The sequence below is a fragment of the Dryobates pubescens genome, chromosome 11 (genome assembly GCF_014839835.1).
Source record: "Dryobates pubescens isolate bDryPub1 chromosome 11, bDryPub1.pri, whole genome shotgun sequence".
Taxonomy (NCBI): domain Eukaryota; kingdom Metazoa; phylum Chordata; class Aves; order Piciformes; family Picidae; genus Dryobates; species Dryobates pubescens.
Genome location: NC_071622.1, coordinates 7,833,631 through 7,845,481, shown reverse-complemented (window position 1 = coordinate 7,845,481; position 11,851 = coordinate 7,833,631). Strand labels below are relative to the sequence as shown.

The 11,851-nt window shown below is 58.0% G+C and overlaps 2 protein-coding genes across 2 annotated transcripts; one reads left to right on the top strand and one right to left on the bottom strand.

Moving 5' to 3' along the window:
- Window positions 1-514: 514 nt before the first annotated feature.
- On the bottom strand, window positions 515-1,192 carry DYNLT4 (dynein light chain Tctex-type 4). Its single transcript, XM_009901964.2, has one exon. It carries the CDS (start codon window positions 1,190-1,192, stop codon window positions 515-517), a length of 678 nt encoding a protein of 225 aa, XP_009900266.2.
- Window positions 1,193-3,188: 1,996 nt separating this feature from the next.
- On the top strand, window positions 3,189-11,773 carry BTBD19 (BTB domain containing 19). The gene is made up of 8 exons (XM_054165635.1): window positions 3,189-3,317; window positions 5,236-5,473; window positions 5,615-5,668; window positions 7,160-7,219; window positions 8,463-8,531; window positions 10,818-10,949; window positions 11,162-11,287; window positions 11,398-11,773. The coding sequence occupies exons 1-8, from the start codon at window positions 3,229-3,231 to the stop codon at window positions 11,530-11,532; spliced, it is 903 nt and encodes a 300-aa protein (XP_054021610.1). The 5' UTR covers window positions 3,189-3,228; the 3' UTR covers window positions 11,533-11,773.
- Window positions 11,774-11,851: the final 78 nt, after the last annotated feature.

Sequence of the window (11,851 nt, the reverse complement as noted above, 5' to 3'; positions counted from 1 at the left end):
CAGCTGCTCTCCTGCTTCTGAGCTGCAGAAGGCAAGGGGTTGTGGCCCTGGGGCTGGGTGGCTTCCCCGAGTCCTGGCATTGACACCTGGTGTGATGGGATAGGAGCTGGGAATGAAGCCAGAAGAGGGATTTAATCTGCTCCATCAGCTTGCTTTGAAGGTGATCTGTTGTCTCCTTCCCCAGTGCTGGTGTAATCAATCTGCCTGGGAGCAGCTTGTGCTGCAGGAAGCCAGCTGGGATGCTCCCTGTAGCACAGCCTTGGGCAGCTGCCTGCCACAAGATAATGCAACTTCTCGGGTTGTATTTGCTGCAGCTTGGGTCTCTTTGTGAGCTGGTATTGAAAGCTACAGTATGGCTGTGAGCCCAGACTGGAAGATGTAGTGAGCATCAGGGCATGGAAGTGGATCTTTACCTTTCTTCCTGCATGCACCATTGCCAAGGACTCCAGGTCTGAGGCGCAACTGGAGCAAACTTTATTTGCCTTATAAGGCTGAGTGGAGGGAGAAGCAGACATTATTCAAAGTAGACCCCATGCACTGTGGCCACAGCAAAGAGGGAGGCATTGGAGAAGGTGGTGGAGGCAAAGTTGTCATTTTTGGGGTCCCACAGTGCTTGGCTGGCCACTAGCAGGCTCTGCTGGCTCTGCTGGCCCAGCAGCACCTGACAGACCAGCTTGTAGCGGGGTGGCACCACCTCCTTTGCCTGACTCTGCAACAGCTCAACCAGACTTTGGGCTAGCTGGGCGCTGTCCTGGGGGCTGTAGACTGTGGTTCCCAAAGCCCCAGCCAGGGCCCGCTCCAGCACCCTCTTCACTCGCTCCGTGTTGAACTTGCAGCCTTCATCTGGCTGCATCCTGTAAGTGTTTTCGAGGCGGGTCTCGAGGACGGGCTGGAAGAGGGGCAGCCCAGAGAAGCTTACACGGCTGTGGAGCATCCAAGGGCCAATGGAGGGGCGTCTGCCCCCTGGGGCTGCTCGGAGCGAGCTGCGGCGGCTGGCCAGGGATGCTGGGAGGGTGCTGAGGATGGAGCTGCGGCGGGAGGGCAGGAGGGGTGGTTTGCCTTCCTCGGTGCCCTGTGTTGGAGGTGGGGGCTGAGAGCTGCGGCAGGCAGCCCGGTGTGGCAGGGCTTCAGTGTTGTCCACAGCTGCAGGCTGGGCTGTCAGGGCCATCTCTTGGGGCAGCTGCTCGGACATATATGTAACCTGAAAAGGAGAGGTGACTCTTGGGGTGGAGGAAGGTGGTGTTCCCCAGCCTCTCCTATCCCACCCTCTCTCTGCTTTGCCTCTTCCTGTCACAAATATCATGCCTGCTGGCACACGGGTCCCTGCGGGTCTGGGTGCAGAGGAGTTGGGGGAGAGGGGGAGATTGTGGCAGCTATCTTCCCTTCCCCAGCACCTCCCTCCCTAGCAGTCTTTGCTGCATAGGGCTGATCTAGTGCAGCCACACATTTTATCCATCCCCCTGCTTGCCCATCCTCAGCTCTTCCCCCTGGCACTGATGAGTGGGTGGCTTCTTCCCCTCCAGACTCCCCAGCCTTTCTGCCAGCATCTGGTCCCACACTTACCCCTAGCTCCACTCTTGTTGTGCCAGTGTAAGTCCAGATCTATATCTGCCCAATGTTGTGTTCCTGGCTGCCCAGGACAAACCTTGGTTCCACAAGTCGCAGTGAGCAGGGCCAAACCTGTTGTGCTCCTGGAGCGTGAAATGTTGCTATGTGACCCTGCACCCCTCCAGGGCCACAGCTCCTGTAACTCCTTGTTTCCTGGTTCTTTGACAACACTATGCCCTTTCACTTCTGTCCTGTCTGTATTTCTAGCTGTACCAGCACAGGAACAGGGTTGCTCTGGGCCTGTGCCCTCCAATCTTAACTGCTCCCTGCGAACTCTTAAAAAATGCTTGCTGGTGTTGGATATGCAAAGAGTAGGGGACAGAGAACAACTGTGATCACTGCTTTCGACTCAGCTATGGGCTACACCAGGGCTGGGACCTTCAAGTGTTTGATTTTACCCAAAAGTTTGCATTCTTTGTGTACTTAATCCCCTGCACCAAGGGAGAGTAAGGGGGCACCCATCAAGCACAGCCCTGCCATGTGCTAGGGCCCCTGCTGCTGCTGAAATGCCTTGGCCTCTGAGGGCAGATTCGCTGGGAGCTCCCAGCCCTGATTGGGGTTTCTCTCTATTGGTGGAGCCCAGTCCAACTGGTATGCCACAATTGCCTGTCAATGTGCCTTTGTCTGGCTTGGCTGCTGAGCTATTTGAGGAAAGTGGAGACGGCTTTTGTGTTTCTATCTCCCGTCAGAGGTATTTATAGCCTGCCACTGACTAGCGCTGCCAAGCGCACTGGCAGCTGGACCCCACTCCCTCAGGGTGCTGCCGTCGGCCCTGCTCCGCCTCACCACTGCTGACAAGCAGAGGCATTCCCCTCCGTGAGCACCCTTCCGCTGTCGGCGTTTGCATGCTGCTTGAGACCAGCCAGGCTTGGGAGAAGGGGATGGAGCATCCCCTGGTACAGGACCTGTTTTGGGCCTGGATGAAGCTGGTTATGTGCTTTTTTTTTTCCTGTCTGTGGTTACTCGAGTCCTAGGCAGACATGAGCGCTGCAGGAGTCTGACCCGCCCACCAACAGGCGACATGGCTTTTGCCATTTCAGGGGACAGATCTTATGCTGGGCTCACGTTTGCTCCACTCCTGGTGACAGGGACCACCTCCATGCCCAGTGGCTTTCCGTGGGAGCTCTGCAGGTGGAGGTGAGGGTAATCTTTGTGCACATAACCACTCCATGTGTTGCCTTTTCTAAAATCCCAGCCGCCTGCTTCCCTTCACTTCCCCTCTGGTCCGTTCAGGGGCTCGGCTGCAGCGAAGCGACCAGTCGCAGGGGGTGGGTCCCGTTGCTGGGGCCATGCTGTAAGCCAGGGCAGTGGATGCCCCTGGGACTGAGCTGTTGGCTGCTTCGCCACCCCAGTCCCACCGGGGGTTGGAGCCGCCTCGGCATGCATGGGTGGGCTCGGCCGAACACCGCCCCTTCCCTCCCCTTCCCCTGCCTCCGCGGCAGCGTGGCGGCGTGGCGCCGCTGCTGCCTGCCAGGTTTCCTTAGCAATGAGCCATGCCGTACGGCGCAGCGGCTTCCTCCCCAGGCCGGCCAGCCTGCCCCCGCCTGCCTCCTCTTGCCTCTCGCCTGGCCCTTGCCAGCCTCCCGCCTTCCTCCGCCGCCCTCCCCGAGGCAGCAGCCCATGGCCGGACCCAGCTCGGCGCGGCTGCAGGGCGAAGCGGCCGCCTTCACCGCCGCCCTCCGCACACTGGTCAACAACCCCCAGTTCAGGTGAGGGGCCGGGGGGCCGCCACCCTCCCTCCCCGGCCATGCTGAAGCTCCCCGGTGCCAGCGCCTCGCTACTTTCCCACGGCCCCGAGCGCTGCTGGGCGGGTTTGGAGTCCCCGGTTGATGCATGGAGCCCCGAGCAGCCGGCGTGGCGGCCATGGCTTGTGCCCTAGCCGGGCCCCCTGCACGGCTTTTGCAGCGCTGCCCCCACAGCCCCAGGCCAGCAGGAGCCCAGGTCTGCCCGAATGCGTTCCCTCAGGACAGCCACCGCCTCTCTGGAGGGAGGAAGGTCCCCGGGTGTGCCCACACCCCCCCGGCCTTGTCCCCGGGTATGGTGCCAAGAGGACAAGGCAGTGTCTCGGGCTAAATCTTGTGCTGGGGCTCCTCTCTCTGCCAGGAGTGAGGGTACCCTGCTCTCCAGGGGTAGCCACCTGTGCTCAGCACCTTTCCCACCCCAGCTTCAACATTGTTTTCCTTCAGCATCTCTAGCCTCCTTGCACCCTGGATGACAAGCAGCTAACACTCGATGTCTCTGCCACTCCCCCACCTACATGGCACCTCCTGCCTGGCAGCTGCCTGGCTGTGTGGTTCTCTTCACCTGCTTCATTCAGAGACCTCACACAAATGCCAGAGCTATCTGGGGAACTCCCTGTGCCTGATGAATTTTTTTTGCCACCTAGAAGAGGAATTCTGATGAAAAGCTCTCAGCCACAGTGCACTGAAGAAGTGGCTGCCAGCTTCTGGCCACCCCCAGCCCACATTATGCTTCTTTCATCTTTCCTGAATCTCACAACCTGAAATCTGTACTCTGCATCCATCAACCTTTGTCCTGCATCCTTCTGCCTACACCCTGCAGCCTTCATCCTGTGCCCATTCTGCAGCCCAAGTCCTGCAGCCCAGAACTGCAGCCTGCATGCCACATCTCACAGTCTGCATTCTGCAGCCTGCTCCCTTCTTCCCCAGCTTGACCTGTGGACCATAGCCATGAAAGTTTATTTTGGTCCCTCTTCTACTATCAGTCACAGACAGCCCATTAGGTTCTGCTCACACTGCCCAGCATGCCTCAGCTGTGTGTATCATGATACACACTTCCCTCTGGTGGGCACCTCTACCTCCCTGTGGACACCATGAGGGTGGGCCATTGGTTTGTGTGATGCCTTCTGCTCCTTGCTCTGCTGAGAGGAGAAAGGAATGAAGGGATGGATGGGCCATGGCCACATCATGCACACTAGCAGACAATCTATCATAGTATCAGGGTTGGAAGGGACCACAAGGATCATCTAGTTCCAGCCCCACCTGCCATGGGCCTGCTATTGCCTGCTGCATTTTTCCCTATGTCACCTCCCTTTGCTGGGGCCTTGGGGCTGGGGAACAGTGCTGGGAGGCTGTGGGTGACCAGGGCAGGCAGGATAGACCTCATGTTCCAGTGTGCACCACAGGCCTAGTGTGGGGGGGCAGTGCCAGCCCTTGCAACAGACAGCAGTGCAAGAGGCTTCACATCCCTAAGCCCATGAGTCAGTGACCATGAGTCAAGGTGGCAGCCGTGCTTTCCCCAGCTCTGCTGTGCCAGAAGAGAAAGTCACTTTCTCCAACTGTCCCTGGCCTTCCTCTGCCCCACTCTGTGCCAGCACCCATGTCTGACTGTATCAGCCTCCATGCTCTCTGTGCCAGCACCTATGACTTTGTGCTTTCTAGAGGAAGTGTCTTGCACACCTCACCTGCAGCATTCAGATAGCTTCAAGGAGCCACCAGCAAGGACCTCTCTGTTCCTCTACTGGGAAACCCCTCCCTGTTAAAGGCACTGCCCCACAGGGATGGGAACCTAGCCAGGCCCTGCCTGTGTGCCCTGTCCCAGCCCTAGGGCATCCTGTACCCCACTTTCTCAGGTATCTCATTCCTCACGGTCCCCTCTCCCTAACAGTGACGTGACGTTTGTGGTGGGCCCGGAGCAGCAGAAGGTGTTTGCGCACCGCTGTGTGTTGGTGTGCCGCTGTCAGGCTTTCCAGGGGATGCTCTGCCAGGGGCCAGTGGACAGTGAGGACTCCCCCAGCAGTGTCCCACCCCAGGGCCCCTTCATCCTGGGAAACGTGCAGCCTGAGGTCTTCCTGACTGTCATCGAGTTCCTCTACACAAACAGTGTCACCCTCAACAGACGTATCGTGAGTAGGGCTGGGGCTGGCAGGGACCATGGGTGTGGGTGGACCAAGGGTAGGGTGTACTTTGCAGTGCTGCTGATGGAGGGGATACGCTGATGCTTTCTGCCTGGCTTACAGTGTACTCAATGTCTCTCCTGCCTGTAGGCACTGGAGGTGCTGACCTCGTCAGTGGAATATGGCCTGCAGGACCTGTGCAAGGTAAGTCCCTTCTTAGACTAGGGGTGGTGGTCCCCAAGTGTCCCCGTCCTTACGTGGCTGGTGGCTGGAGGTGGCCCTGAGCATGACCTTGTGATGTGTCACCGGGATCCAGTGCAGGCTCAGCCCCTGCTTCTCAATCCTGGAGGGTCTCTCCAGTGAGATCCCCCTTGAAGGGATGCAACAATAGCTTGGAACCCCATGAGGGCCAGGAAACCCTAGAGAAGGACACAGGGATTCGTGTCTCCCACACAGCTGCAGGAAAGCCCCTGTTCCATCACCCGTGGATGCCCTCTGGTCATGTGGCAGCATGATGCCATAAGAAAAGCCCCAGTGCTGGAGAGCACTCAGCACCCCAGCTGCGGTGCTGCCAAAGGGGTGGTGCTTTGTGCTGGAAGGTTTTGTAAAGGCAGCAGTGAGCAAAAATGAGGAGTGGGAGCTAGACGAGGAGGGGGCAGGGAGCCGGAGCATCTCGGTGGCGCTGGGGAGGGCAGCCAGGCCACGTCGTCAGAGTGATTCCTGAATTAGAGCCGGGCCGATCCCGTGACCTACCAGCTCCGGGCTGCACTTCCCCTCCCTTCCCACCGCCGCAGGGAAGGGCTGAGCTGAGGCGCTGAGGAGCCTCTCTGTGCCGGGGTGGCGGAATGGCAGCTGCCCCATCACCCTGTGTGACAAGCTCAGCCAAAGCCCAGGTGTGGCAGGGGGGCTGTCAAACAGCGGCTAGGCAGCAGAGCAGCAGAAGGGTGTTGCAAAAAAAGGGGGGATTCAGAGCCCCGGCCACATGACTTCCACCCCATGCATCCCTGCGGGGAATGACTGGCAGTGGGAAGAGCCATAGAGGAGAGGAGACAGTGGTGGTGGTGGAAAGGGGTTGACCCAGGACAGTCGGGGAAAGCCCATGGCTGTTTCCCCAGCTGCAGGGTGACCTCATGTCCCTATGGCAAATGACTCATGGTCCTTCTACTCTGGCGGCTCCTCCCGGCACATCACGTCCCCTTGGGTTTCCCCCTCAAGGTGGGTGGGAGGTAGGTCAGTCCCACTCCCCAGCAGACATGCCTGTTTGATTGCATCCCACCTGCATCACCCATGTTTGGGCTGCAGCTGGAGTTGTTGGTCCCCTAGTAGTCACAGACAGAAAGCAGCTGGCAGGCAGAACTGGACAAAGCTGGAGTCACCCAGTGCACTGCAGCTGGGACCAGGCCTGCCCTCTGTGGCCAGACGTGGCTGCGTGGGGGATTAGGTGACACACCTAAGGCTATGAGGCTGGCTGGGGTTTGGTCACATCAAGCTCATTCTCTGGTGGAATCAGTACCTGGCCTGGCTGCCCACAGTCCATTGGTGTTTTAAGAACCCTGAAGGACTGGAGGTGTCTCCAACCCCTGTCCCATGTCCTGGGTCCTTAGGGAATGTTGAGAGTCATGGGATGGGGTGTTTGGGATGGGGTGTTTGGGATGGGTCCCTCCTCTGCCCACCATCTCTTTATCTGTCCTCTAGCTGTGTGTCAAATTCATCAAGGATACACTGAGCATTGAGCAGGTCTGTGAGGCTCTGCAGGTGAGTCTGATCCCAGTGCAGTCACAGAGGATTAAAGATAATCAGTGTGCTTTTGGGGTAAGAGCTGGTCTGACCCTCCTGCTCTTGGCTGCTTGGTCAGGATTTCCTAACCACCCCTGGCCCAGAAGCTACCCTGCCATCTCCTGAGCACATTGTACCAGGGCTACAAGGGCCATGAGGGCCACTGAAGCCTGATGGGGAAATGTCCTCATGCTAACCTGAGAAGGGTCACTCAGCATTTCCCAGTGCCAGGGCCTTTCAATCATTTGCATGAAACTGGGAGGCACTGTGTTTCTGGAAGATCTCATGGTTTTAAGGCCAGCCCCAAAAACCCTGCTGAGAGTTGGGGGCACCTAAAATAGCCTTGGAAAGAGTCTCAATGACCCTGCCATGCTGCTTGATGGGATCAAAGCTGCTCTCCAAAGGAGGGGAATTTGTTTCATCTCCCATGGGCCAAAGCAAAGCTCTTGGGGTGAGATGCTGGCCCTGGAGCACAGAAGCTCCTGTCAGATATGGTGCCAGACCACCATATCATAAGCAGAGCTAAAATTGGCCTGGAGGAAATGAACAGAAATCTCCAGAACAAAACAAACATATCACCTTTCCTCCTCACCTGCCTCAACATCAGTCCCCTGCTGTGGTGGAAGGAGAGGTGAAGCTTGTGCTGCCTGTGCTGGTCCTGAGAACCCCAAATGTGAGGATGGGGACATGTCCCTCTAGTGCCCAGATGAGCAGTGCCAGCCCTGGAACTAGCATTGCTGGGGTAGGATGAGAGCACCCCAAATTCCTGCTTCAGTGGGGGATGGCAGCTATGGGGCAGGCTGCCACTGCCATCAGGATGTAGGGTACATGTTGAGGGGCTCTGAGCTAACCTTTTGCCCATGCAAATAGAGCTGAGGATGAGTGACCCCATGTCCCTGCCTTGTGCAAGCAATGCTGGGGCCCCTCAGCCAGCCAGGGCTGGGTGACATCCCCAAGCAGCAATGAAAGATCAGGTGCTTCCTGCTGACAGCAGGGCTGGGTGACCTTTGTGGGCAGTAGAGCCACCAAACCCTTTGTCATGGGGCAGACCAGCCAAGAAAGGGACCTTGGTTTCCCTTCCCCACTACATCTGTGCTGGGGCATCCATGCACAGGGGTGCTTGCTTCACCTGTGTCCCCGAGAATGTCCACATCTCTGTAGGACTTTGGCAGGGGATGCATCTTGCCCTGGATCTCCTCACGGGTGTTGTGTTGTCCCACAGGCTGCGGTGACCTATGGGCAGGCAGACCTCCAACAGCACTGCCTGGCCTTCATTGAAGGCTGCACTGCGGTACGGCTGGGGGTACTCCAGGGCACAGGGAGCACCATGGTGTGGGGGAACACTGGGAAACACAGGATCAGGCAGGGGAGCAGGGCCCCTAAGAATGGATGGGGTGGAGGCTGGGCAGGGGAGGAAAGGGAGCAAAAGGTATCACAGTATCACAGCAACCAAGGTTGGAAGAGACCCCAAGGATCATCAAGTCCAACCTGTTCCAACAGACCTCACAACTAGATCATAGCACCAAGCGCCACGTCCAATCTCCCCTTGAACACCTCCAGGGACGGCGACTCCACCACCTCCCTGGGCAGCCCATTCCAATGACGAATGACTCGCTCAGTGAAGAACTTCTTCCTCACCTCGAGTCTAAACCTCCCCTGACACAACTTGAGACTGTGTCCCCTTGTTCTGGTGCTGGTTGCCTGGGAGAAGAGACCAACCCCCACCTGGCTACAACCACCCTTCAGGTAGTTGTATAGGGCAATGAGGTCGCCTCTGATCCTTCTCTTCTCCAGGCTAAACAATCCCAGCCCCCTCAGCCTCTCCTCATAGGGCTTGTGCTCAAGGCCTCTCACCAGCCTTGTTGCCCTTCTCTGGACACGTTCAAGTGTCTCGATGTCCTTCCTAAACTGAGGGGCCCAGAACTGGACACAGTACTCAAGGTGTGGCCTAACCAATGCAGAGTACAGGGGCACAATGACCTCCCTGCTCCTGCTGGCCACACTATTCCTAATACAGGCCAGGATGCCATTGGCCTTCTTGGCCACCTGGGCACACTGCTGGCTCATGTTTAGGCGGGTGTCAATCAGCACCCCCAGGTCCCTCTCCATTTGGCAGCTCTCCAGCCACTCTGACCCCAGCCTGTAGCTCTGCATGGGGTTGCCGTGGCCAAAGTGCAGCACCCGGCACTTAGACTTATTAAATGCCATCCCATTGGACTCTGCCCATCTGTCCAGTCGGTCAAGGTCCCTCTGCAGAGCCTTTCTACCCTCTAACTGACTAACATCTGTTCCCAACTTGGTGTCATCTGCAAACTTGCTGATGACTGACTCAACCCCCTCATCCAGATCATCAATGAAGATGTTAAAGAGGATGGGGCCCAGCACTGATCCCTGGGGGACGCCACTGGTGACTGGCCGCCAGCCGGATGTGGCACCATTCACCACCACTCTCTGGGCTCGGCCCTCCAGCCAGTTCCTAACCCAGCACAGAGTGTTGTGGTCCAAACCACGAGCTGACAGCTTAGCCAGCAGTTTACTGTGGGGGACGGTGTCAAAGGCCTTGCTGAAGTCCAGATAGACTACATCCACAGGCCTCCCCACATCCACCAGACGGGTCACCTGATCATAGAAGGAGATCAGGTTGGAGAGGCAGGACCTGCCCTTCCTAAATCCATGTTGGCTGGACCTGAGCCCTTGGCCATCCTTCAGGTGCGCAGTTATTGCCGCCAGGATTATCTGCTCCATCACTTTCCCTGGCACTGAGGTCAGGCTGACTGGTCTGTAGTTTCCAGGTTCCTCCATCCGTCCCTTCTTGTGGATGGGGACCACATTGGCCAGTTTCCAGTCACCTGGGACCTCTCCAGTGAGCCAGGACTGGAGGAAAATGATGGAGAGCGGCTTGGCCAGCTCGTCTGCCAGCTCTCTCAGCACCCTAGGATGGATCCCATCCGGTCCCATGGACTTGTGGGTGTCCAAGTGGCTCAGCAGGTCCCGGACTAATTCCTCATGGATTTCTGGGGCATTACACTGCTCCCCGACCCTATTACCCAGCTCAGGAGGCCACTCATCCTGGACTCCTACCTTGCTGTTAAACATTGAGGCAAAGAAGGCGTTCAGGACCTCAGCCTTTTCCTCGTCTTTGGTCACCATGTTCCCCTCCAGGTCCAGTAAGGAGTGGAGGTTCTTCTTGCCCTTCTTTTTAGCATTGATATATTTGTAAAATTGCTTTTTATTATCTTTCACAGAGGTGGCCAGCTTCAGTTCCAACTGGGCCTTTGCCTCTCTAATTTTATTCCTACATAATCTAACCACTTCCTTAAACATACCTCGAGAAGCCTTCCCCTCCTTCCAAAGGTGATACAAAGATACAAAGGTATCTCCACAGATACAAAGGTATCTGTGGAGAAGATGCTGGCTGCTAGGTAGAGGAGGCTGAGGGGTACTGGGGTGCCGGGGAATGGGAGTCTGGAGGGGCGTATGCTGGAGTGTCAAGCTAGGATGGGTCTGATGGTCCATGGAAGGGTGGGCTGGTGTGGGGTCGCAGCAGCAGTGCCCTGATGCTGCGGTGTGCTGGCAGGCAGTTGTACGGACACGGGGCTTCCACGAGCTCTCGGATGTGGTGCTGGCGCGGGTGCTGCGCAGCGACCGCCTGGCTGTGGATGAGCTGGACCTGGTACAAGCTGTGCGGGAGTGGGCACACGTCAGCTCGGTGAGCGCTACAAAGAGGAGTGGTCCTGGCTGGGCCCCACCTCCAGGCAGAGCTACCCAGGGTTGCCTGGACCCCCACCAGCCCAGACAGGGAACCCAGGTGCCCTGTCTCTGAGTTGTGTGATGGGCACAGAGGCTGTTCACTCCTTCTGAACCCCACTGGTGCTCAGGCCTGATCACCAGCCCCATCCCTCATATCCCACTGTCTGGCAGGCAGTCCTGGAGCGCCCAGTGTCTGAGGTGGCTGCCCTGCCCGTGCAAGAGCTACGCTTGCCCCTGCTAGCACCCAGCGAGCTGGCGACACTGGAGAGACACAACCAGCAGGATCTGCTCATCCCGGTGAGCTGCTGCCTCCGCTCACGGTGCCCTAACTCACCTCTTGGGCTGGAGGATGGTGCAGGGCAGGGTTTGGGGGAAGGACCATGCCCCCATCGTTCTCTCACCAACAGATGGAAAACATCGCAGCAGCCTGGCGGTCCCATGCCCTGAAGAAGGGGAGTGGGGTGCCCTTCCACCTCTGCCGGCCTCGTCGGGGCACACGGCCTCGTGACCACCACCGTCACCTTGACCCACATGCCAAGTAGGGGCTGGGTGGTGAGGTTACCCCCCCATCCAATCTGGAAGCTCAGGCAACAGCAGTTCCTCCCAAGCTGGATGCTCTGCCGTGGTGCTGGACCCTGCTAGAGGCTTCCCTGGCCAAGAGCATCAACACAGCGCTTTGCCCTACAGCTTCGGAGTCAGGGCAGGATGCCCGGATCACACCCAGCCATGGTGCAGGGACTGGGGTCAGAGCTGTACGGTGGGGTGGGTGCGAGGACACTCAGAGGCCCGCACGCAGCCTGGGTAGTGGTCCCAGGGGTGGTGGGGCTACAGGGGTCTTTTGCGAGATGGGGGGACAGGGCG